The sequence below is a fragment of the Etheostoma cragini genome, chromosome 13 (assembly GCF_013103735.1).
Source record: "Etheostoma cragini isolate CJK2018 chromosome 13, CSU_Ecrag_1.0, whole genome shotgun sequence".
NCBI lineage: Eukaryota > Metazoa > Chordata > Actinopteri > Perciformes > Percidae > Etheostoma > Etheostoma cragini.
This window is the reverse complement of record NC_048419.1, coordinates 9,329,022-9,350,885: the sequence shown is the minus strand read 5'-3', so window position 1 is coordinate 9,350,885 and position 21,864 is coordinate 9,329,022. Positions and strand designations below refer to the sequence as shown.

The window sequence follows — 21,864 nt, the reverse complement described above, 5'->3', positions numbered from 1 at the left end:
TGTGAAATGATGTGACAGGCTTTTACTAGTGAGAATTTACCGTACCCTGAGAAGCGCTTGGTTGGTTATAAACACTAAGTGAAGCTAAGAAATAATAACATGGGTTATTGAAATACATAAATGGGGATTAAATTAAAAAACACGTAAAACACAAAAGTATGTTTCATATCCACATCAAATATTAATATACAGGAATCCACTTTGATACAAAATTTTACCATACGCCAACAACTTTGATGATCCCTGGACTTTTATTGGGATTGCTATGAAATTTGAAGAAAGATAATAATGTCCCTGGCGTGTCAGGCTCTCCTTCCTCTCGTTGTGTGTTGACATTCTCAAAATCTACTACAGCTACTTGCTGAAAATGGCAAGTTTTGAAGACGATTTGGATGGTGGAACAAGGCAGGCCTGCTTGATTCTTCCAGGGAATGATTGTAACAATTTACAAGTAATATGTTTAGGGAATTTACTCTCTAACTGGGACGTTTTGGGACCTTGTATCATGTGGATGGGCCAACGGTTTTGTTGAATTCCTCATTGGGGCGATAGAAAATACACACTACAGCTTTAAGGTGTTGCCCTGAATTAAAAAAATGGTGAAACTGCATCATTTTAAAAGGAGTCTGGCCACTTTTTCCCTGAGATCCAACTTCTTTTACTGATGTCAACACATTTGTGTCTTAATAATAATATTGTTTCCATGTGCCCTTTGAAGGACATGCAAAAAAATAGTTCATTATCTGCAATTATATCATAATTATCCTGTTCCTTTGTATTATTATATCTGATTTATTTATCTCCTTGTCTTGTTTATATGTATGTTTTTTCTTATTCTTTGTCAACACAGATGTATTTTTTTTTGTCATGCAAATAAAGCAAACTGAAAATTGGAATTGAAATTGAGAGAGAGAGAGAGAGAGAGAGAGAGAGACAGAGAAAGAGAGAGAGAGAGAGAGAAAGACAGTTGTAGATGAGTCTGTACGGGTATATGTATAACTTGATTCCTCTGCCATGTAAACATCAGACCCCGAATATGATCAAAACAGGATAATTATCCTCATAACCGGAATATTCATGTCCATGTTAACACACTTGAATTAACAAGATGCCAACATTTTTCTAGTTTAAAATGTTATTTTAGGGCGCCTGGGTAGCTCACCTGGTGAAGGGCGCGCCCATATGTATTAGTTTACTCCCTAATGCAGCAGCTGCGGGTTTTACTCTGACCTACAGCCCTTTGCTGCATGTCGTTCCAATTCTTTCTCCCCTTTCATGTTAAAAAAAACAAAACTTTTTTTTTTTAAGATCAGTTAAAGGTTTTGTGATTACGACTGATCTTGTAGCTGGTTGGCTTTCAAACATAAAGTTCCCATATTATGAAATAATCACTTTTTCTGGAATTGGGGATGTTATTTTGTGTCTCTGGTGCTTCCACACACATACAAACTTGAAAAAAAAACTACCATGTTGTTTTTAATAAAATACGGTTTCTGAATGCCCTCTGCCTTCAGTCTCCGGTTGAGCTGTTCAAAATCTGCCCAGTTTTGTACGTCACTAGCCGAGACGAGGTGGCTAACTGTAACACATGCTAGCGCTAGCATGCTAGCTCTTTCTCAAAGGCAAAACACTGCTACAACACACACTAGTTGACCATAATCTCCAAAAGAACTACTTCCATGTCCCTGTTCTGCAGGTATTCCACAAGTGTCCCTCGTCTTGAAAAAGTCTCCCAGCTAATCCTGCCTTGGACTGACCAAAGCTGGAGAAAAAGTTATCTACAGTGGTGTGAAAAAGTGTTTGCCCCCTTCCTCATTTCCTGTTCCTTTGCATGTTTGTCACACTTAAGTGTTTCGGAACATCAACCAATTTAAACAATAGTCAAGGACAACACAAGTAAACACAAAATGCAATTTGTAAATGAAGGTGTTTATTAATAAAGGTGAAAAAAAATCCAGACCGTCATGGCCCTGTGTGAAAAAGTGATTGCCCCCTAAACCTAATAACTGGTTGGGCCACCCTTAGCAGCAACAACTGCAACCAAGGATCTTCTGGTGGACCTTACTGTGTCAAGCAGCTACTATTTAAGTAATGCCTTGATTGTGAACAGGTGTGGCAATAATCAGGCCTGGGTGTGGCTAGAGAAATTGAACTCAGGTGTGGACAAATACAGTTATAGTATGTTTTAACAAGGGGGGCAATCACTTTTTCACACAGGGCCATGATGGTTTGGATTTTTTTTCACCTTTAATAATAAACACCTTCATTTACAAATTGCTTTTTGTGTTTACTTGTGTTTTCCTTGACTATTGTTTAAATTGGTTTGATGTTCCGAAACACTTAAGTGTGACAAACATGCAAAGGAACAGGAAATGAGGAAGGGGGCAAACACTTTTTCACACCACTGTAGCTGATGGAATCTTACCTAGCTACTGCGCATGTGCGACTCCCAACAAAGATAGTATAGTAGTAAGATGTCTCACTCTGTAGCTAAAACAGAGACCCAAACACACAGGGTGAAAACAGGATCTGAAGCAATGTGCAGTAAATATGGTATATTTTGAAAATTAAACCATGTAAACCTAATCTAACACAACCTCAAAACACAATTATGAACCTGAAAATGAGCATAATCTGGCTGCCTTAAAACAAGTTGTCTTTCTGACCCAGAGCCTTTGAAAGTGGGCGTTCACTGCTGAACTCTATTGATCTGGAAGTGTTAGGGTCAGGATAGCCCAATGGTCAGGAGATTGGTTAAAATGGGATTGTTTTTTTCCGCACAAAGTGAAACTGCACCTCCATGCTGCAAGCAGGGTTGCAACCCCCCCCCCCCCACACACACACACACTTCAATCACCAGTCATCATTTCTTTGTCAGAAGAGCGAGTTGAGGTGGGTTCAAGAGTGCTATAAAAATCAGAACATCACAGTCTCAGTCGCTTCTAACAGCCAACTCACCACCGTGGTTATTTTCAGTTTGACATGTGAGGATTGCGCGACCCGTGCTCAACAACTTGTGCGTCTCTGTCAGCCCTGGCACCTCTGTTCACGGCTTTGTTTGTCTCATTTTGCAGAGAGGGAAGTGTTGATAATTTGCCATGAGAGAGGGCCACATCACACGCGACTGCTTCTAATGAACTGGTGCAAATCCCATGGTCACATTGTGGAGTGCAATAACTGTTCTCCGTGAGAATTTGTGCTTAAATGTGAAGAATCCGTTCTAGATTTGTAGCAGGAAGCATTCCCATTCCACAGTTAGTAGAAGTTTAACACTCTACCATGAATTCAAACTACAGCAGACAAGATAAAAAGCTTTGGACATGGTCGAGGTGTGGAGGCCGGAGGCACTGATCACATCATATGCGTCCTGATATGGGTTTTCATTTCAATGTCGTTGGTAAACGGAGTGAAACTGCAGCTTTGCCACTGACTAACCTCACATCAATACAGCAGAGACCCATTCTATGCCTGAGAATTTTGGGAAAATTGAACGCTATATAGAAGCTTTTCTTACCGCACAGGCTCCGATGAAAGCGTGTGACTGCCTCCGATCCAAATTCACAAAACCCTTTGATGTTTGTTGGAATAATTTTATGCCTACTTCTCATTTTCCATTTTATGCTTGCTTTTGAATTTTGATTGCGACTACAGGCACTTTTCAATTGATATGCATTATGATCTCTGTAATAATTCAAAGGCCTTTGTTGAAGAAGAAAGATGTCATTTGTCCTCGAAATAAATTCTACGACATACAGTACACCTCTGACAAGCTCAGATAGAGTTGTTGCCAGATGGTTATTGTCTCCTTTTTTCACCATATAGGGGATTTGCTCTTTCAGTTTCATGGGGCAAGTTTTGTGTATGTGTGTTCAATTTCACTGTTGCAATTAAATGGCTTGTTTGTTGGTGTTTTTGCAGTGTTCGTGTCTGTTCTGGTATGTACATTCACGCTTCAGCAGCCGTTGTACAGCATGTGTTTTCAGTCTCTGAGTGTGTGGGTGTGTGTGTGTGTGTGTGTGTGTGTGTGTTTATGGATGCACAATTGCCTGCTCAAATTTGGCGTTTGGTGGCGTGTTCCTTCGAGGGATGGCGAAACTTGAGAGGCTGCCTAAAATACTGTGCAGTAATTGGAATTGCTTTATCTTCAGTCTCATCAATTAATGTGCAATTTTCCATTTAATCACTAACACGCTCACTGCATTTGCAATTAAAATGAGGACTGATAACAGAGGAGATGCCTTTCAGCTGATACCAGTTGGAATGAGAACAGAAGCCACGAGACGCAATCAGTACACAAAATGGCTCACAGTGTGTGAACACACACAGACGGCAAACAGTCATGCTCATATAATGCTGCACTGAACATACACACACACACACATGCACACACATGATAAAACATGCAGATTTGAAACTAAAACCCCCAAATTACAACTTGTCAATGAAACTAAACCAGCATTTAACATCAAAATGTTGGCAGTCGGGGTGGATTGGGATGCTACTCAAATGGAGAAGGGTCTCAGCTGGTTGTCTTGTCTCTGACGGACGGAAAAGACAGAGGCATTGCCAGGGTCTGGGTCTCAGTTGGGGATTTAAGCTCAGTGGCGTGGAACGTCTGTCATGTATTTTCTTGATTCTGAAGACAGGGATGTTTTCTCATTGGCGGAAGGAACTTGAAAACTATAATAACAAATATAGTATATGAGGGATATGATGTGTTTACAATAAACTGTAAAGTCACAGCACTACTTAAGTGCTTACTTAATTGTTTGGTAACAGTCAAATGACAATTAACTAGAGATTAATTAACTATCACATTACCATCTATTATGATGGTTAGGGTAAAGTGTTGCCTTTGTGTGCTCTCTAAAATGCCAGATAAATGTGAATTGGTGTTATTTAGTTCACTGTCACAGACTAGAGAAGAAACTCCAGTAGAACATATTCACATTTAACTAGCTACAAGCATATCATTTAAAAAATGATGCAAAAAATAGTTGACAACAGGGCCTGAAGTTAACTTTTTTAACAACCTGCTACTTTTTCTTTTGCCTGATAACGGTGAAAAATCGGAAATGCTCTATCTCTATGATCCTATCCTGTCCCATTCATGGTAGCCTACTCGTGGACATTGCTGTCCTAGGGGGGCCGCCTTAATAAGCTGGGACACGTATGCATACATTTTGATAAAGTTCTTACCGTATTGGACTTTAACTTATCATTGCACCTACAATAATGTAGCCATCCTCAATTTAGGTCATCCTGTACGTCTCATGTCCAGTTTTTTCTTGCATCCACCGTGTGATTGTGTGTGTTTATGTGTGTGCGCGTGCACACTCACATTTTTTACACACCTTTCTCACCTTTAGGTTACTTATATAATAGACAGGACATTTAAATGCAGCGTATACACATAGGTTATATGTAGCTTCAGGACGGAGCACCTGCTGTGCTTGCCTATAGTAAGTTGGGAGTTGAGTTAATGGTAGGGGGTATCTGTGTGCGTGTGTGTGTGTGTATGTGTGTGTGTGTGTGTAAAACCTACCCCTGAACCAATTAGGTCCTTCAGTGGGGTTGGGGAGTGATGGTTACAGCGGTGTTCCACAGGGCACAGCCCTCAGCCCTGTGGGGTCCCGGCCAATAGCAATTAGCCCACCGACACAAGCCCTAATTAGCCTTCTTGATTGGCTTGTTAACAGCCCAAAAACAACACTAGCAGCTGACACATAGAGACGACCAAGGCAACTCCACCAACAAGAGTGGCTTTAAAGCCAGATGTACTGTAATTAGGAAACAAGCAGAGTTGTCTGTAATTGGTAAACAAGTAGTCGGGCCTGATAGTATGAAGAGTGTTGTTGTAAAAGGGATCCATGAGCCTGTGTTGCTTTGTCTTCTTTCTGCTTGGTAGCATTGTTAGATGACTACATCATCCGGGATGAGTGTCAACTCTGTGCAATACATGCAGAGGGAGACTGAGGGGAGATGGAGCAGAGCAATGCATTAGTAAATGGAGAAGGGAAAATAAAAGTGAGAGAGGGAAGAGTGAGATGTTGCGTGACAGTCCCATCTACATAGCCGCACCTGGTGGTTGCGGCTATGATAAAAGGATTCGCGATCACTACTTGCACTGGATTCATGTTTCTCTCTTTGTTTTCTGTTTCTTTTCCAGTCCAGATGTGCAGCTAACCCATGATGCAACATGCGTCCCCAGCACCTGCAGTGACAATGATGGCCACCCAGAGCGTTCCTCCACCATCGTACCAGGAGAGCCAACAGGTCAGAGGTTTTATCAGAATTCACCTCAGTGCTTGAACTCATGCACTTCACACATGCTAAAACCTCAAGAATAAATGCTTTAGGGCCTGAAAAACCTGTATTTTCTGTTGTGATTATTTGATGATTTTTGTATTTGTGTTTTCTGTGCTCTTTTTACTGGCAGCAAAGTAGCAAGGCTCAGTTTAAAACAAGGTGATTTCTTAAATTCCCTGTGCAATAATCGGAATTTAGCTGATTAAAAGACACAATCATTATCTGATGACAGTAAATCAGTTTAAGCAGAGTAGCATTAAGTGTTAAACACTTTAAAAAAAAAGAATGACTAAGGATGCTTTTCCCCCTTATACTTTTATTGCAAATTGTTGTTTATTTACTTATGATTAATGCTTATACTTTAAATCTTTTTTTATAATTTATTTATTTATTTATTTCAAATAATCAACAATGTTTCAAGACGAAACAAAAAATTAAAACCACAAAATTAAAAATAAATTTAAAAATTTAAAAATCCTTTTATATATATATATATATATATATATATATATATATATATATATATATATATATATATATATATATATAAAAGGATTAGTTCATAGGACTACAAAGTAAAGTATTTAAGTATATGTATATACAGCATGCAATTGTTCAGGTCTCACAACAACTTACAACGATACAACAATATACAATGCTGTTCCTATGTTTCTGTCTATTCTTCCCTGGATTGATCAAGTAATGTCTTTTTTAATCTAGTTTTGAACTGAATAATATTTTGGCTCTGTTTGATGTCATTATTCAGTCCATTCCATTAAGTCCCCTCCCCCCAACTGAAATACAGATACTGAAATAAATCTTAAAATTGTTTACTTGTTAACAGCTTTACGATATTTTTGCGCAGGAAACCGTTATTTGGTTACTTGAAGGTATCTACATAACAGTGACATGACACTGTCATGAACGTGTCATGAACATATAAATAAGTCATAAAGGTTTATGACTTAACACTTCCTTTAGTAAGTGCCATTCGGATTTGTCATGATAAGCTATGGTTATGGTTAGGGTTCATGTGTCATGACAGTGTCATGAGAGTGTTATGTCAATCTTATGTAGATACCTTCAAGTAAAGTGTAACCCAATATTATTTTGAACAAGGAACCATTAATGACTTCTGCTTACACCAACGAGTAAACTCACAATAATCTGTAAATTATACAAATATTACTGTATCGTCCATGAATGCGTTGATGGGAGATAATAAACTGCATGTTGCCGTAAACAGTAAGATGGTAATAATAACGTAGTATTAAAGTTAAAACCCAAACAGATACAAGTTACAGTACTTTGTTGACTCTGGCTTTACTTCTTCACAGACACCAATGCTTTATGTTAGGCTTACCTGGCTTATACTATAGCTCAGTTGAAAGAGCGGGTGCACATATAAAGATGTTTGCTCCTTGAAGCAGCAACCCTTTGCTGCATGTCATTCCCCCCCTTTCATGTCTTCACTTGCCCAGTCAAAAAGAAGGTCTAAAACTTGTCATCTTATGATTCCAATGAGGTTTAACTCCCTTTTAGAAGTCTTAATTAACAAACAGTTTAAAACTCCAAAAACAGAAATCCAAATAGTATATAACCATGTTCTACAGCTGGGCCCTCTGAGAGACCAAATGGAAGTCTCTATAGGAATATTATCCTTTTTCAAAAGGTTGAATTGCATTTCATTATTAAAACATGAGTGATACACAGTGTATGTCAAAGTGTAAGGATACAGGTCAAGCCCCAGCCTGCAGCCTGTTCAAACACAACATGTGTGATGAAACTGTAGGCTGGACCCAGGGGCAGAGCTAGAAAGGGGGGGCGCAAGTTAGTCTCGCTCCTTCCCCTATGATGGCCCCCAATCCAATGGGCTAGAGTGCTCTGTGATTTCCACTGGATCAGAGTGCTGTCACTTGGCTGCCTGTTCTGCCAATCTTCCCAGCTCTTGTCACATGACCAAATAATGTTTCCATGACGACTATCCAAAATTCTGATACCATGGAACCAGCCCCGGAATTGTGGCTGATGGTGTGTATTTTATTCAGCTATACAAATTGTTTAAAAGGAAAACAAGTGAAGGCTACCCCTGACTGAGTATTGGTCCCCTTTGTGCCAACCCACTTAAAAAATCCTGGGATTGGCCTTGGTTGAACCCAGGCATTTTTCTGGGTTTTTTTGGGGGGGGGGGTACAGAGCAGGTTCATCTGACCTACTCGTCCACACCACCTCTGTGTGCTTTCACCTAGAGGATAAGTGCCATGGGAGACCTCCTGAGCTGCAGTCTGCGCGCTCTGCAAATGCAAATGAGGGCTAGTTAAGTGTGAAGAAGCTAATTTATTTCCCATTTGGTGCTGGGATTAAGACTTGAAGTTTTCCTCCCACCCCACCCTGACTCCAAAAAAAAAAGGAAACGCGGGCAGTGGGGGTTGTTAGACTCATTTCCTCAGAGGGAACGGATGAGAGACAAAAGTGGGGGGGGGGGGGACAGATGAATAATACAACAAATTGTGTTCGTAAAGCATGTCACCCTCCTGGCCACCCTATAACACAAAGAACACATTTTTAATGATTCCTTGTCGGACCGCCAGTGGTCCTGTGCTTCATTAGAGCAGAGGAATACAGGATCAGCAGTGTGGCCATTTGTACACACATTGTTGAGTTGCCAAATACTAATTGACTACTTTTCATTTAACCGGAATCTATATATGAGCTGAGCGCGCCTTGTTCAATTATTTAATCCATCCTATCTCATTCATTTTGCCTTCCATCGTCATTACAAGGCTACTGACCTGTCAAACAACAGGGATTCATTCCAGATACATCCTCATTTGTAGTCTTTCGGCATCAGATGCATGTTGCACCTTATTGCATTTGATAAGTGATTAAGGAATGACTCATACCTCACAAGCAGTTCGTTCATTACAAGATGCAGAAGAAGTCTATGTAAGGATCTTTGAGGAACTGATGTGGCTATGTCATATTTATGTTTGGCCTGACTGACAGTGGGGGGCAGGTTTAAGTGACTGAATCCGATTGCTGAGTCCAATTTTATACCAACAACCACACGCGCATCTGCAGAAATTAGCCCATGCTGAATCTCATTAAAAGATTGTCAATTTGTTTCCGATTTTTTTTCTATTCAAATGAGAATATTTTAACAGACATGAGTTTTCTTTTTTATTTCTGTGTCATGCCAAACATTCGGCCCATCCCACACAGGTTTACAAGACACCACAAACTTATTCAGCAAATGTCTTCCGGTCGCCTATACAAATAATTCGGAGAAAAACATGAATACAAGTGTATGGACATTTATACATGAATACATTAAAAAAGACATTCAGGTATGTTTTTCTTGATTTTTTTCTTTATGACTTTAAGTTTTTATGATAGCGGTAACGTCCGCCAATTATATTGTTCCTGACAGACATATGTCTAACAATGAGATGGCCGGCCATTTATGGTGTTCCAGTGTCTAATGCTATGAATTATGATCAAATACCTGCAAAACTAATGGCTCCCCCTTCGCAAATTTGATTTTCCTAGGACAGCGAAGGAATTTCACACGCTACCCTGCCTTCCTCTGCCTCTAATTGGCTTACCCTTTAATTCTTGGAATACCCTACCAATCTCACTTCTGATGCCTTAACCTAATCAGACAAATGGAGGCAACAAGTAATAGCCAATCAGAGGCAGAGTTGGATTGGACACTCCTTCGTCATAATACGAAACACACATTTGCATCCCCACCGGTCTCAGCTGTAAATTTGTGTTTAGTGCTATAGAGGTGTTAGAAGCTATTATCAGCATGCTAACTAAGCTAGGGAACATGGTAAACATTTTACCTTGTGCTATTGTTTCATGTGTCCCCAGATGACGGGCACCACTCAGCAGAACACCAAGACCCCACAGGTCCATATCCCAGCAGCCTCTGCAGCAGGAAATGCCTCTGTCAGCGTGACCCTTGACCCCCAGGCCCAACTTGAGTCCGACAAGAGGGCCGTTTACAGGTTGGTTAGATCTCCAATGAGAGGTTCACATATTTGTAAGTCTTCTTGGGTGAATGATGGACAAACACCATTTTGTTTTGCAACTAGTAATCATTCGGCTCTATGTGGATAGTTGTCAAACTGTTTTTGGCAAAGTGCACCATTCTGCCCTGGAATTTCCCTTCAATTGATTTTTCTTTTGAAATAATGATTGTATTTTCTCTGTAGCCCCATGCCATCTTTCAGAAATTGTACTAAGTTGACTTGATGTGCTACTAGATTCTAAAGGCCACAAGCACTAGAGGTGTTTCTAATATGTTCTTTTAAACTAATCATGACTTAAAAGCTTTTGAAAATTGCACTTTAGGGTGCCTACTTCAAATATCACATAGTGTTGTTCATAAAGCAAAAAGCATCTTCAGTTATTGCTTTCACTCATCAAAGGCAAGCAGAAGCACCCTCAATTTCCTTTTTTTTTAATTTAATAAATTGACCTTAAAATAAGCATTTGATATACTGGCAACAGTCAGGCTGTTTCTCTGAATGCTGCACATGGGATAGCCTCTTATGACTCCACACTCTAATGTCATTGTTAGGGAGATTATGAATAAATGCATAAATAAATAAATGCTTCCCAGTCCATAAAAACATTTAAATCAAGAAATGTTCATCAGGCAAGTTGTTTAGAGTAAGGTTACAGACTTAATATGTAAATTAAAAAAATGTATTTCTCTTTTACGCCAACGCTCATTTTTAAAGGTATTTATATATTTTAGGATGTTTAGAGATCACGATCACCTATAGACTATTTGTTCCAAGTAGTATTCTTGTATTAACAATGTCAGAGCCCTGGAAGGCATCACCTTGTTAGGTGTTGAAAATAAGCAAGAAAAATCACTGCCGGGTGAAACCCAAAACACCCGTAAAGAAAAAAAACACCTCTGTGCTCTCTCAGCTTATCACTAGAATATTGATGCACTCTTATAATGAGCTTGTATTATCTATTTATGAAGTAAATTATTCAAAATACAGGCATTTCTAATAGAGCCGCTGTAGGCAGCAAACCTACAACTTTCTGAATGAGTTGAGTTGAATGAGAAGCCTGCTGCCCTGCACCGACCTTTAACCATGACACTGCGGACGGTGTTTGGCCCGGGTGTCCGGGCTCCCTTAAGTCCCAGCGGCGCTGTTGGTACGAGCCTCCGTGATCAGGCCTGAGGCGAGTTTCTGTAAAGTCTTCAGCATCTCCTCTGAGATACAGGGCTGCCTTTGATGTGAGCAGCCATGTTTGGAGCAGCTCCGGGTGGTGGTGGTGGTGGTGGTGGTGGTGTTGGTGGTGGTGGTGTGTGGTGGTGGAGAGTTGGGGGTTGGGTGTCTCGGTCCAAATATGCCCCTCTTCCACTTCCATGTGGTCTTTCTGGATCTCCACTTTCCTCCTCTTCCTTCCCTGATCCAGAAACACACAGGAAACAAATACACAGGAAGCAGGAATGTTAGCAGTAATAACGGTTATTATGTTACGTTTAATGTTGCCCGTTCTAGCCAGCTCTTTTGTTGTCTTCTAGAGAGAATATATGAATGTTAATAATGCTAATGTACCTTTATAAGCTGCTTGATTGGAGCGCCACTATAAGAGCTGGGATCTGTGCATTCAATTTTGGGTATGTTAATTCATGTAAAACCATTTTAAGGATGCACAGTAGAAGAGGACTTGTAGTAGTAGTGGTTATGTGGTGTGGTGAAAGTGCTGGAAACTACACTGCAGCAAATAGGAACACAATGTACAAGCATACACATGTACAGCATGAAGACAATGCGAGGAATACAGATATAGTTCTACATGTCCTAATATGACACTGTATAAAATACTCTGTTACAAGTAAAAGTCCTGCATTCAAAAAGTTTTACTTAAGTAAAAGTATGTAAGCATCATCAAGTATTAAAAGTGAAAGTACTCGATGCAGAAAAACCCTCCCATTGTAGAAAGTGTAGAAGATCCAATTGTTATAAATGAATTATTATTAATGGTGTGATCATCTCAGCTGGACTTTTAGGCCGTTATATTGTTGGCTAGAATACTTTGACTGTAAATAACAATGTCATTACAAGGTTTTGGTAAAAATCAATTAACATGACCTTGTAGAATTTATTGAATAATAATCAATGCACCAGCGTGTGGTGAGGGATGCCGTTGGGCCTCAAGTTTATTACCTACAAGTCAGACACACAGAAACATACAATCTTCAATTTAAATGAAACAAGTAGCGCTTGAATTTTAACATAGTTTTAATTCCATGGCTTCTGACTGCCACGTCTTGTCCCTATGTCAAGTTTCTGTGTCAAGTTTTATTTTAAAGTCTCTGTTTTTCTGCCTTGTCTTGTTTAAAATCCTGTCTTTTCCCTCCTGTTTTATTGTCTGATGTCTTTCACCTGTTCCCCAGCCCTTGTGTCCCCTGCCCCTCGTTTACTTGTGTATTCTCTGTGCTGTCTGTGTCTGTGGTTGGGTCATTGTCATTTGTCAGTCTTCTCTTATATTTTGGGTACAAGTTTGTACGTCTCTTCGTATTCTCATTAAATTGTTATTTTTTCTAACTGGTGCCTCTCGCATCTTTGCACTTGGGTCCAAGCCCCACCTCGTGACACTGACTGGTACAGGTTTGCGCCATGTGAAACCCAAATAGGAAGTCTAAAATAAATGACGTGCTGTCAACATATTTGTAAGGGAACAAAAGCAGTTTAACTCAACCTTAATGAAATCCCCTGTCTTGTCTTGTAGTGCAACACAGAACATATATTCAAGTCATTTTTCCAACAAATGGCTTTAAAGTACCATAAGTTGAGAAGAAATACACCGACACTCAGGTACAACCCGTATTATACCCTTAAATAAATGTTACTCTGTAATGAATGTGAATACAAGTTAAATCAAAGACATTGAAAGTGACAGGGTCCCATAGAGGACACCTGTAGAACTCCATTGGCCCCTAATTGAACAATGCTGGAGACAAGTGGCCCACAGTTGTGAAAGGCCACATACATATTTATGGGTACAATGACTGTTTAGTCCTGTTATCACATTGCAGCCATTATATATTTGCCTTTCTGTTTGTGTTTAATCAAACACGATCCAACATTCGAATAAGTGGGAATTCCATTGGACAGAGCAAGGCTAGCTATTATACCTGTGTCCTGTCTTCATGCAAAGCTAGGCTGATTTCAGGTCTGTACTTAACACACAGTTATGAGATTGATATTCATCTCCTCACCTCACTCACACAAGAATTTCCCATTATGCTGAACTGTGGTGAGCTTCACTGGTAACACAGACCTTTGGATGTTGAGCAGTGAAATTACTTCTTAGATAAATACACCGGACGTGGTATATTTGCAGATATAACTTAAAGCACAATGTTTTCAACTTTTCCACATGCATTGAAAGTTGGAGTCTGTGGTTCTAATGTGTTGCAATATCTTTTGAAGAAGACTTGAAACTAACAATTGAAACCATAAACCATATAAAATGTTTACTGAGATATTAAATCAAGTTAGAAGTAGGCTAATTTTCTCATAGAGTTTTGGAAAAACAGAATTCTTTTTGGAGCCAGTGGAGTCACCCCCCTGCTGGAAATTAAATAGAAAGCAGGTTTAAGTACCTTCTGCATTGGCTTCACTTTTCAGACCTGAAAGTTGCCGCTTGGTTTATGAAGAGCTGTGTGAATGGGAAACAAAGTGACTTGAACCAAACAACACAACCCTATTCTGTTCATCGTATGAACAGAATACAGGACAGGGGGAAGGCCATAGTGTTAAAGAGAAAGGGCTGTATTTGTACTTGTTGGGTTCAAATATTAACAATCTTTCTCTAGAATCACAGACTCCACCTTAAAGGTGCCCTGCCACACATAACCATTAAAATCTGTTAAGTCCATATGTGTGTGTGTTATGTTGTGAATGTATAAAATGACCTGCTACCTCCTCTGTCAGCTCTAGCCATTGAAAAGAAAGAAGAAGTAAAATCAGTCCAATCACAACTGCTGGTCAGTCTGATGTCATGCTGCCTGAGCTCATTACTATTCATGAGCTTGCCCAGTTGCGCCGGGTAAAGGATGCTGACAGCCTGGCTCTCATTGGCCAGCTGTTACACCAAAAGAATTAAGCAGCCTAGCTCATTGAATCTTAACAAGAACTGGCCTAAATGGCCGAATTTTTCCTGGTATGATATTTTGCATGGATAGAGAAATTCACATGAATTATTGTGGGCTCATCTCTTCTAAAACATCAGTGTGTAAAATGATTGTCTCAGAAAATGTTAAAAGTGGCACTCCAGCAGTTTAAAAAACCTTTTAAAGCACATCATCCTCATTTTCAGGTTCATAATTGTATTCAGACGTTGCATCAGAATAGGTTTACATGGTTTAATTTTCAAAAAACACCCTAATTTAGATGCATTGCACATTACTGCAGCTCCTCTTTTCACCCTGTGTGTTGAGCTAACTGTTTTAGGTGCTGAGTGAGGCATTTCACTTCTGTTCCATCTTTGTTGGGAGTTGCACATACTCAGTAGCTAGGTAAGGACTACTAGCCAGTCAGAAGCAGGGTATGAGGGCGTGCCACGCTAACAGGCAGAAGTAAATGCTGGACTACAATCAAGCCGTTTGGAGCAGTTTGTGAACAGTGTTTTCTGTTTGAGATGGTAACTCCCTTTGGAGGGGACTTTGGACTTTTTCACTTTATAAACCGAAAAAGTGCACAAAAAAGATATATAACACAATAAATGAAAGAGGAAAAGCCAAAAAGCATCAAATGACAATTTTATAGAATATGAGGGTCCTTATTAATTCATTTTACAAGCAACTACTGTACAGCTTTATATCATTGGTGCCTTCACGTAACCCGACAGGATGTGAATACAATAAGATGGGAGCATGAGGTACTTAAATCTGCAAGGGTGCTATAGAGAATATAGAGTCTGTAAAAGGTGTATGATGGCTGATTAAAATGTTGTGATCAACAGCCTCAGAGGCGGCGTCGAGCTCAGGGAGCAACACCAGCATAGGATTCGCCAGCAAGTGCAGTTAAAATATGATTATTTGTAGCTCTTAAGTGAAATCCTTGCTGTTCGTACCCAGAGGAGGTAGAGCACATTAGAATTTTCTGAATTATTCCTTTGCCCATGCAAGGAGCTAATGACTAAACGCACCTTGTTACTGTGTTAAAAATGCAATTAAATTTGACTTCGCAAGTCTCCGTCTCCCACAGTGACTCGCATTATGCAAAAAAAAAACGAAAAGAAAAAAAAGAAAAACACAAACAGCACTCTTATTTTAATAGAAGCGTGATCCGCCAGTGTTCCTGCCTCTACACAGTGCTCATACAGCATGGGGGCTGTCGACTTTGAGAAGAGAACAGCACAGAGAATCAACATCTCTGCCATTTTTCTTTAATTATTTTGCTCAGGAAGTCTGCGTGGGCTTTAATGTTTCTTTTCACTAATTGCTAGAATGCCGACGTTATGGGGAGATGTGTGGTTTCCTCGCTCCCTTTCTCTGTCTCTCTGCCTACTTATTTATTTGCAGCGGAGTAAGTGTGTGATAGGGTAATTAGCCTAATGAGTTGTGGCATTTACTATAAAGATCCTTCTGGATTCTCTGCATCTCATTAAAAAAAGCCAGTGAGGCTTTTTGTTTTTTAGGTTGGAAATTGTAGCTTTCGCAGTTAATGGAAGCTGATTCTGCTCCTAGACGGAAACATGCACATAATTGAAAGAGGCAACGTAATGGTCCCTTAAAAAAAGAAAAGAAACGTCCTTGTGATGCTTAGAAATAACTCGGGTAGAGGAGCTGTTTTGAGGTCCCACTTTTTATGTCTGCCGCTTGTTTGAGTTAACTGCTTTCTTGCTTTACATGCACAGAACTTAGGGAATCAATCATAACCAGTAAGACCAGTGTGGGATTTCAAACAAGTTTCTCACTTGCTGTTTACAGTGAGAGCCAAATAAATTTCCATGGTTTACACACGTTTTTAGAACGAGCGCTATTACCATCGTCTAGAATAAAGAATGCAATCTGTCCTTCAGATAAATTATGAAAGACCTCTGCATCAAACATATTGCACTCTTGGCTTTAGTGATATGTAACGCTTTTTATTTCCATCCGAAAGTGAAAGAAAACAGGATTGAAATGTGATTTATTCTGCGTTTTGACAGCAGTGGGATCCTTTTACAAAGCTGGCGTGTTGCAGTGCAGAGCCCTCTATGGTGCATATTACCATTCACTCCCCTCCATAGTGGGTCTTTGCTGAAAGCCTCTCCCACGCTGGTCACCCTGGCTATTTTGCATTGAGACTGGATTGAAGGTTTTGTGTGTATTTGCAGGAAAGGGGTTACATGCCGTCATGCTGACAGTCGACAAGCTCCAAGACATACAGGACTCTACCCATCCTTGGGTGTATTTATGCTTGTGTATGCACTTGTTGTTAATGGCATAAAAGACGATTTGAAGACCTCTCATGTCGTACACAACAGGAGGGAAAGAGTTTAATTTGACACATCCAAGGATGCCGTTGGCGACATATGTGCTCATCTGTGTGTTTTTTTTTCTGCTTCTGTAATGCACCATAAAGTCTGTTTATCCTCACTGCCACACTGCATCAATGCATCCTGTACCACTGCGCTGCATATCCAGCAGGGCAAAGGCTCTGGCTGGCTGACGGGCTTGAAACAGGCTGTGCCTCCTCCATTTAGCAGGTCAGCGTGTGCTGGTGCTCAGCCGCTGCTGAATGCAGGAAACTGTGTCAAAGCTCAAGTGGTTTTATTGGCGGTTTCTTTCAGATACCCGCTTTTATGAGTTTCCTCACCGCTTGACTTAGGATGAGAAAGGAAGTCCACAGTTTTGTTTTTTACTAGGGCAATTTAGTAATCCATGTTATCTGTTTTTGGCACAAGAGTGGCCAAGAGCAAACACAGAAGAGCACCATTTGCACTTCACAGCTGTCAAGTAATGCCCTCTGGTAACACACAAGTTTTATCTTCCTTGCTTTTGTTTCACCAATGAAAAGAACTTTTGCTAGATGCAGAATCGATTTGATTGACTTTTTCTGACGTCCTTCACTGATTAGTTTGTGCACGGGTGTACACCCACACCACTTGGTCACAAATCCGGCAGACAGAGGTGGAACACACCATAACACACAGACACAGTGTGAAGAGTTTTATGTCATATTTGAATGAATGTCATCTCTGTTTCTATGCATGGATGTAAATGATGAAAGTGTGTTGTGTAAGTGTGTTATGTGTAGAAATGTGTGCGGAGGAGATCAGCACTAGCACCTTACTTTTTTTAAAATTATTATTTCACATGTATTTTGTTTAAAGCCACAGTGATCACAAGTCTGATATTGGGTGAATGATTCTGTGATACTGTGTGTTAAAGTGAGCCAGCAGTTAATATAATGAATGAATATGATGATGTTGATAACAATTCAAAGGGTTTGTGTGTGTGTACATGCATGCAAATGCAGGTGAGAAAATACTGTTTACACATATATTATTTCTATACTATTATAAATTAATTGAGGCAGACTGAGTTGCAGTAAAGTGAGGGTAGTGTACTCTGTGTTAGGAGAACTACACTTCATACGAATGTCCCATCTGTATAGAACATCTACTGTGGACTCCTGCGTTACTGCTTACAGTTGGTGTTGGGAGATATGTTGTACACACCGCAGACTGGATGGAGCTTTTTGGCTCAGGAGGCCTCAGAAGAACCAACCCCCAGTGAAGTTCAGGGCCAGGCATGAGGATGAAAAGGGGATTTTGAAAAGTAGAGAATAAGGAGACCGGATTTATTCAGATAGTGCTGGAGGTTCTTTCTGTGTGAGTGTGTGTATGCACACGTTTACAGTATGCATGTGCACCCCCCAACACACACACACACACATACACACACACACACACCCTTATGCAGGGTGTGCTTCAGACATGTAGCCCGGGGAAACAAGGGCCTTGTTGGGAGCAGGCGCAGCAGGACTCCATCACAAACTGGCTTCTAATATACAGGGGTACAGCAGGCCTGATTAAGCTGGCAAACAGTGGGGAGCAGATAGAGTGAGAGACCTCCATCTCTCTCTCTCTCTCTCTCTCTCTCTCTTTCTAACTCACACCCACATAAACACATACCTTCAAACCCCACCCCCACCTCTTTCTGCACCCCCCTTGGTGGCCTGCCAGATTATTACGAAAGCTGGCAAACATGATTTATTCCATAGACTTTGGCTTTGCATCTGCAGGTTTTCAATGTTGGGAGAAAAGCTGAAAAATCCAGTTTTTTGGTGACAAACAAAGAATAATCCCTGTAGAGATTGGAAGTTAATTGACCTACAAAACTGGAGTTGATGAAAACTCTCACCAAGAGGTCCATTCAGTAGCTTTTCTGGAACTTTCTTCCACAGTCTTCCTCTGCCAATGGAGTCGTTCTGAATGCACTGTTTTCATATGGATTCCATATACTGTAGTTATTCCTATGCTTCACATTGACAGCTTCTGTATACAACGGTGAAATCTTTCTTGGTAGGAGGGGGGAGGTTTGGGTCCTATAACACAGGGCTTTTTAGCCAGGGAGTAGAGTTCATGTCCCGGAAGAAGTTAACAAGACTTTCACCCAGGAAACAAGTTTTAGTGTCCCAGGAGAACTACTTAAGGGGGCCTGTGTTCCAACTCAAACCCCAATCTTTTTTCTTATCTTAACTAGTCATTGTGCTGACTAAGCCTAACTGTCGTCGTTGCATGATAGTCACCTAGTTGGGTAAATTTAACTGCAAGGCCGTCATGTGACCGATCATCATGTGACCGGCCAGTTGTCGCCATAGTTTTGTGAGTTGTCCTACAAATTCTTGTGCATACGCTTTCCTACGACATCATACGAACCCGTTCATGAGAATGCATTGCATATACTGTATGCAGAATTTAAGTCTAACCAATAAAATGCATTTTATTACAATTATGGAGATGTGAGAGCTCATTACAGAAGAGTATCACAGCCAATAAGTACTACTGACGTCTTTGGTGAAACAGACAAGTATGAGCTTAGACCTTTCACATAACAAAAGCCTGTTTTTAATTGTTACACCAGTGTTCTAGCTCCCTTTTGAAGTGTACTGCCCTCTAATCAAACTGCAAAACTCAAGTGCCACATTATTTCCCTCCCTCAGCCTGTGACTCACCAACCATAAAGCAGATGCCACTAGAGCTGCCACGTCCCTCACCTTCATGTTTAAGTCATTGCGTTCCCCCCGCTGGCCTCTGATTCTCCGTTTTGGGCTTTTGGTTGGTGACCCAGCGCGATGCAGTGCTGGAGGGTGGGGACCGTACTGACTCCACTCACCGGCCGTCCTGTAAATCGCTCTTTTATGGCCCTTGTAATGATCCCCCAGCCGGCAATCTCCACTCCGTCGCACTGCAGATAGAACCAGCCGCTTCTGGCAGCCGACATGGGGGGGCTCAGGATGGTTGCAAAAGGTAGTGGGAGAGTGGAAAAAGCACACATAGCGTGACCACGCACACACCCAACCACACACACACTCACACAGAAGCAGACACATGCTATGTTCTCGTTCATAAAAATGCAAGCCTTTTCACACCCCATCTACCTTAATCCTGATTTCCTGTGTAAAGGTCATAGAAAAACGCCGAAAGGTAGTGTTTTTACCTCGCGCCAAGTTGGCAAGGTCCAACTGTGCACAATGTGTGGTCAAGGATAGATGTTTCCTCATGCAAACCCTCGATTGCCTCGATAGCGTTAGCCTTTTAAATCATTTATTCCAAATCTGGCTGTTAGCCGCAGAGCACCAATGACAAGGTAGAGCTTACAATTCCCATAGAGCACAGGCACTCCAGCTAATCTCAGAATCCCATAAATATCTTAAACATATCATATATGATAACATATTTCCTCAACTGAAAGCTTTCAAGAAAGGAGAGAACAGCATGAAACGTGTTTCTTCCTTGCTTTGTACAGTGGCTCCATGGACGCCGAATATCATCACAGAAATTTTTGCAGAAATTTGATGACAAAATGTTGTTTTTTTGCGGCAGCAGTGGAATGACAGGTTGTGAACATGTATTTTTAATGTTTTTAATTATAGCAATTTTGTTTTAATGGCTCCACATAACATGTTTGAGAAATGTTTGTTTGTCACATCTATAAATGAGCAAAGACAGGAGCTGAACTGCAGCAGTAAGATGGAACAAGCAAATATAATATATTATTTGCAAATGGCTCCACATCAAGCTTTTACAAAGCTGTTGCTGTCTAGATAAATGTGTCAATCATGTACGTTAACCCGTTGCTTACAGATTTCAGAAACATTTCCGCTCAACAAAGTCTGTTGAACGAATGCACTTTGAGTTTAATGTTCTTCGCTGTTTGTGAATGTTAATCAGACTCAGCGTCATTAAACAAGACATGTTTTATTGTTTCTGTTATATTATTGAACAGAAAGAGCATAGCTGATAAATGAGAAGGCTCACTTGGTAGCTGTATTTTTAGCTGTAAAAGCTGTAAAAAGACAGATTTGGAAAGGATTAAGGATTCGTCGTGTAAAAAGTAACTACACATTTAGCAGTTTGGATTCAGGGGAGATGGATGTGCATTAGCATACCAGTCTGCTATTTTAATAAAATACAGTTGCAAGTTTCTCTAGGGTCACACTCAGATCTCGGATCATGTTAATATCACGTGAAATTAGTATCACTTCAGGGGGATTTTATAACCTGGGCCCCATTTCCCCATACATTTGTGTCAAATAGACTGATGGGACCCAAAATATTTGAATTTGGTTCAGTATTGAACCAGATGGCAGTGACGAGCCGGTGCGAACCGAGCTGCAATGTAACCTAGTGGGAAAATAGTGCACCCTCATCAATCTCATAGACGTCAAAGTCATTTAAATATTGAGCCAAAATAATGAAAATCTTTTGCTCCGTTAGGTTACAGGAGCAATTTCAAAGATTCTTGGTACCATTAGTCTATTAGAGACAAATGCTTGGGGAAACGGGTTGGTTGGAAAACAAAACCAGTGAAATGACCCTTTTAACATCTTTCAAGTTCAACGAAAGTGAAAAATAATGAGTGTATTGGCCTTGTGATTAGGATCTGCTCCAACATGTGATGTGATTTTGTGAAATTAGGCTGGTAGTTCTTCTGTATGCTGCTATCAGACAAACAAACCAACAACAAACTGAACCCAAACATAACTGCTTTGGCTGAGATAATACAACTTTTCTCCCACTGGCCCATTTTGTAAAATGAAACCATTCCGATTCTAATTCATTGAGTGGCACATAGAAAATTGCGGGACCAATATCCAGATCTTGATATATTAGACAGAGCGTATCGAGAGGTGTAATGTGGCAGTGGTGATACCAGAAAACAATAGCTTTTCACGTTACAATAATAAGTCATAACACATATTTTTCATGTTAGTGAAATATAATACAGTAGGAAATGATCCCTCTGGAACCTAGAGGATCGTGCACGAGCGAAAACAGCACCTTTGATTCATATTT

General features: G+C 40.4%; 1 protein-coding gene and 1 long non-coding RNA gene across 2 annotated transcripts in view; one reads left to right on the top strand and one right to left on the bottom strand.

The window, feature by feature from the left end:
• Nucleotides 1-21,864, top strand: part of pknox2 (pbx/knotted 1 homeobox 2) — a 113,727-nt gene that overhangs the window by 61,980 nt on the left and 29,883 nt on the right. Inside the window, exons 3-4 of the mRNA XM_034890115.1 lie at nucleotides 6,170-6,276; nucleotides 10,186-10,322. Of these exons, the coding sequence (XP_034746006.1) occupies nucleotides 6,190-6,276; nucleotides 10,186-10,322 (224 nt within the window). The 5' untranslated portion in view covers nucleotides 6,170-6,189. The remainder of the gene's footprint in view (nucleotides 1-6,169; nucleotides 6,277-10,185; nucleotides 10,323-21,864) is intronic.
• LOC117955551 lies at nucleotides 1,005-19,879 on the bottom strand. Its single transcript, XR_004659078.1, has 3 exons — nucleotides 19,852-19,879; nucleotides 3,051-3,052; nucleotides 1,005-1,094 (listed from the first exon to the last, which is right to left on the bottom strand). It is a non-coding gene; the product is annotated as an uncharacterized LOC117955551 (long non-coding RNA).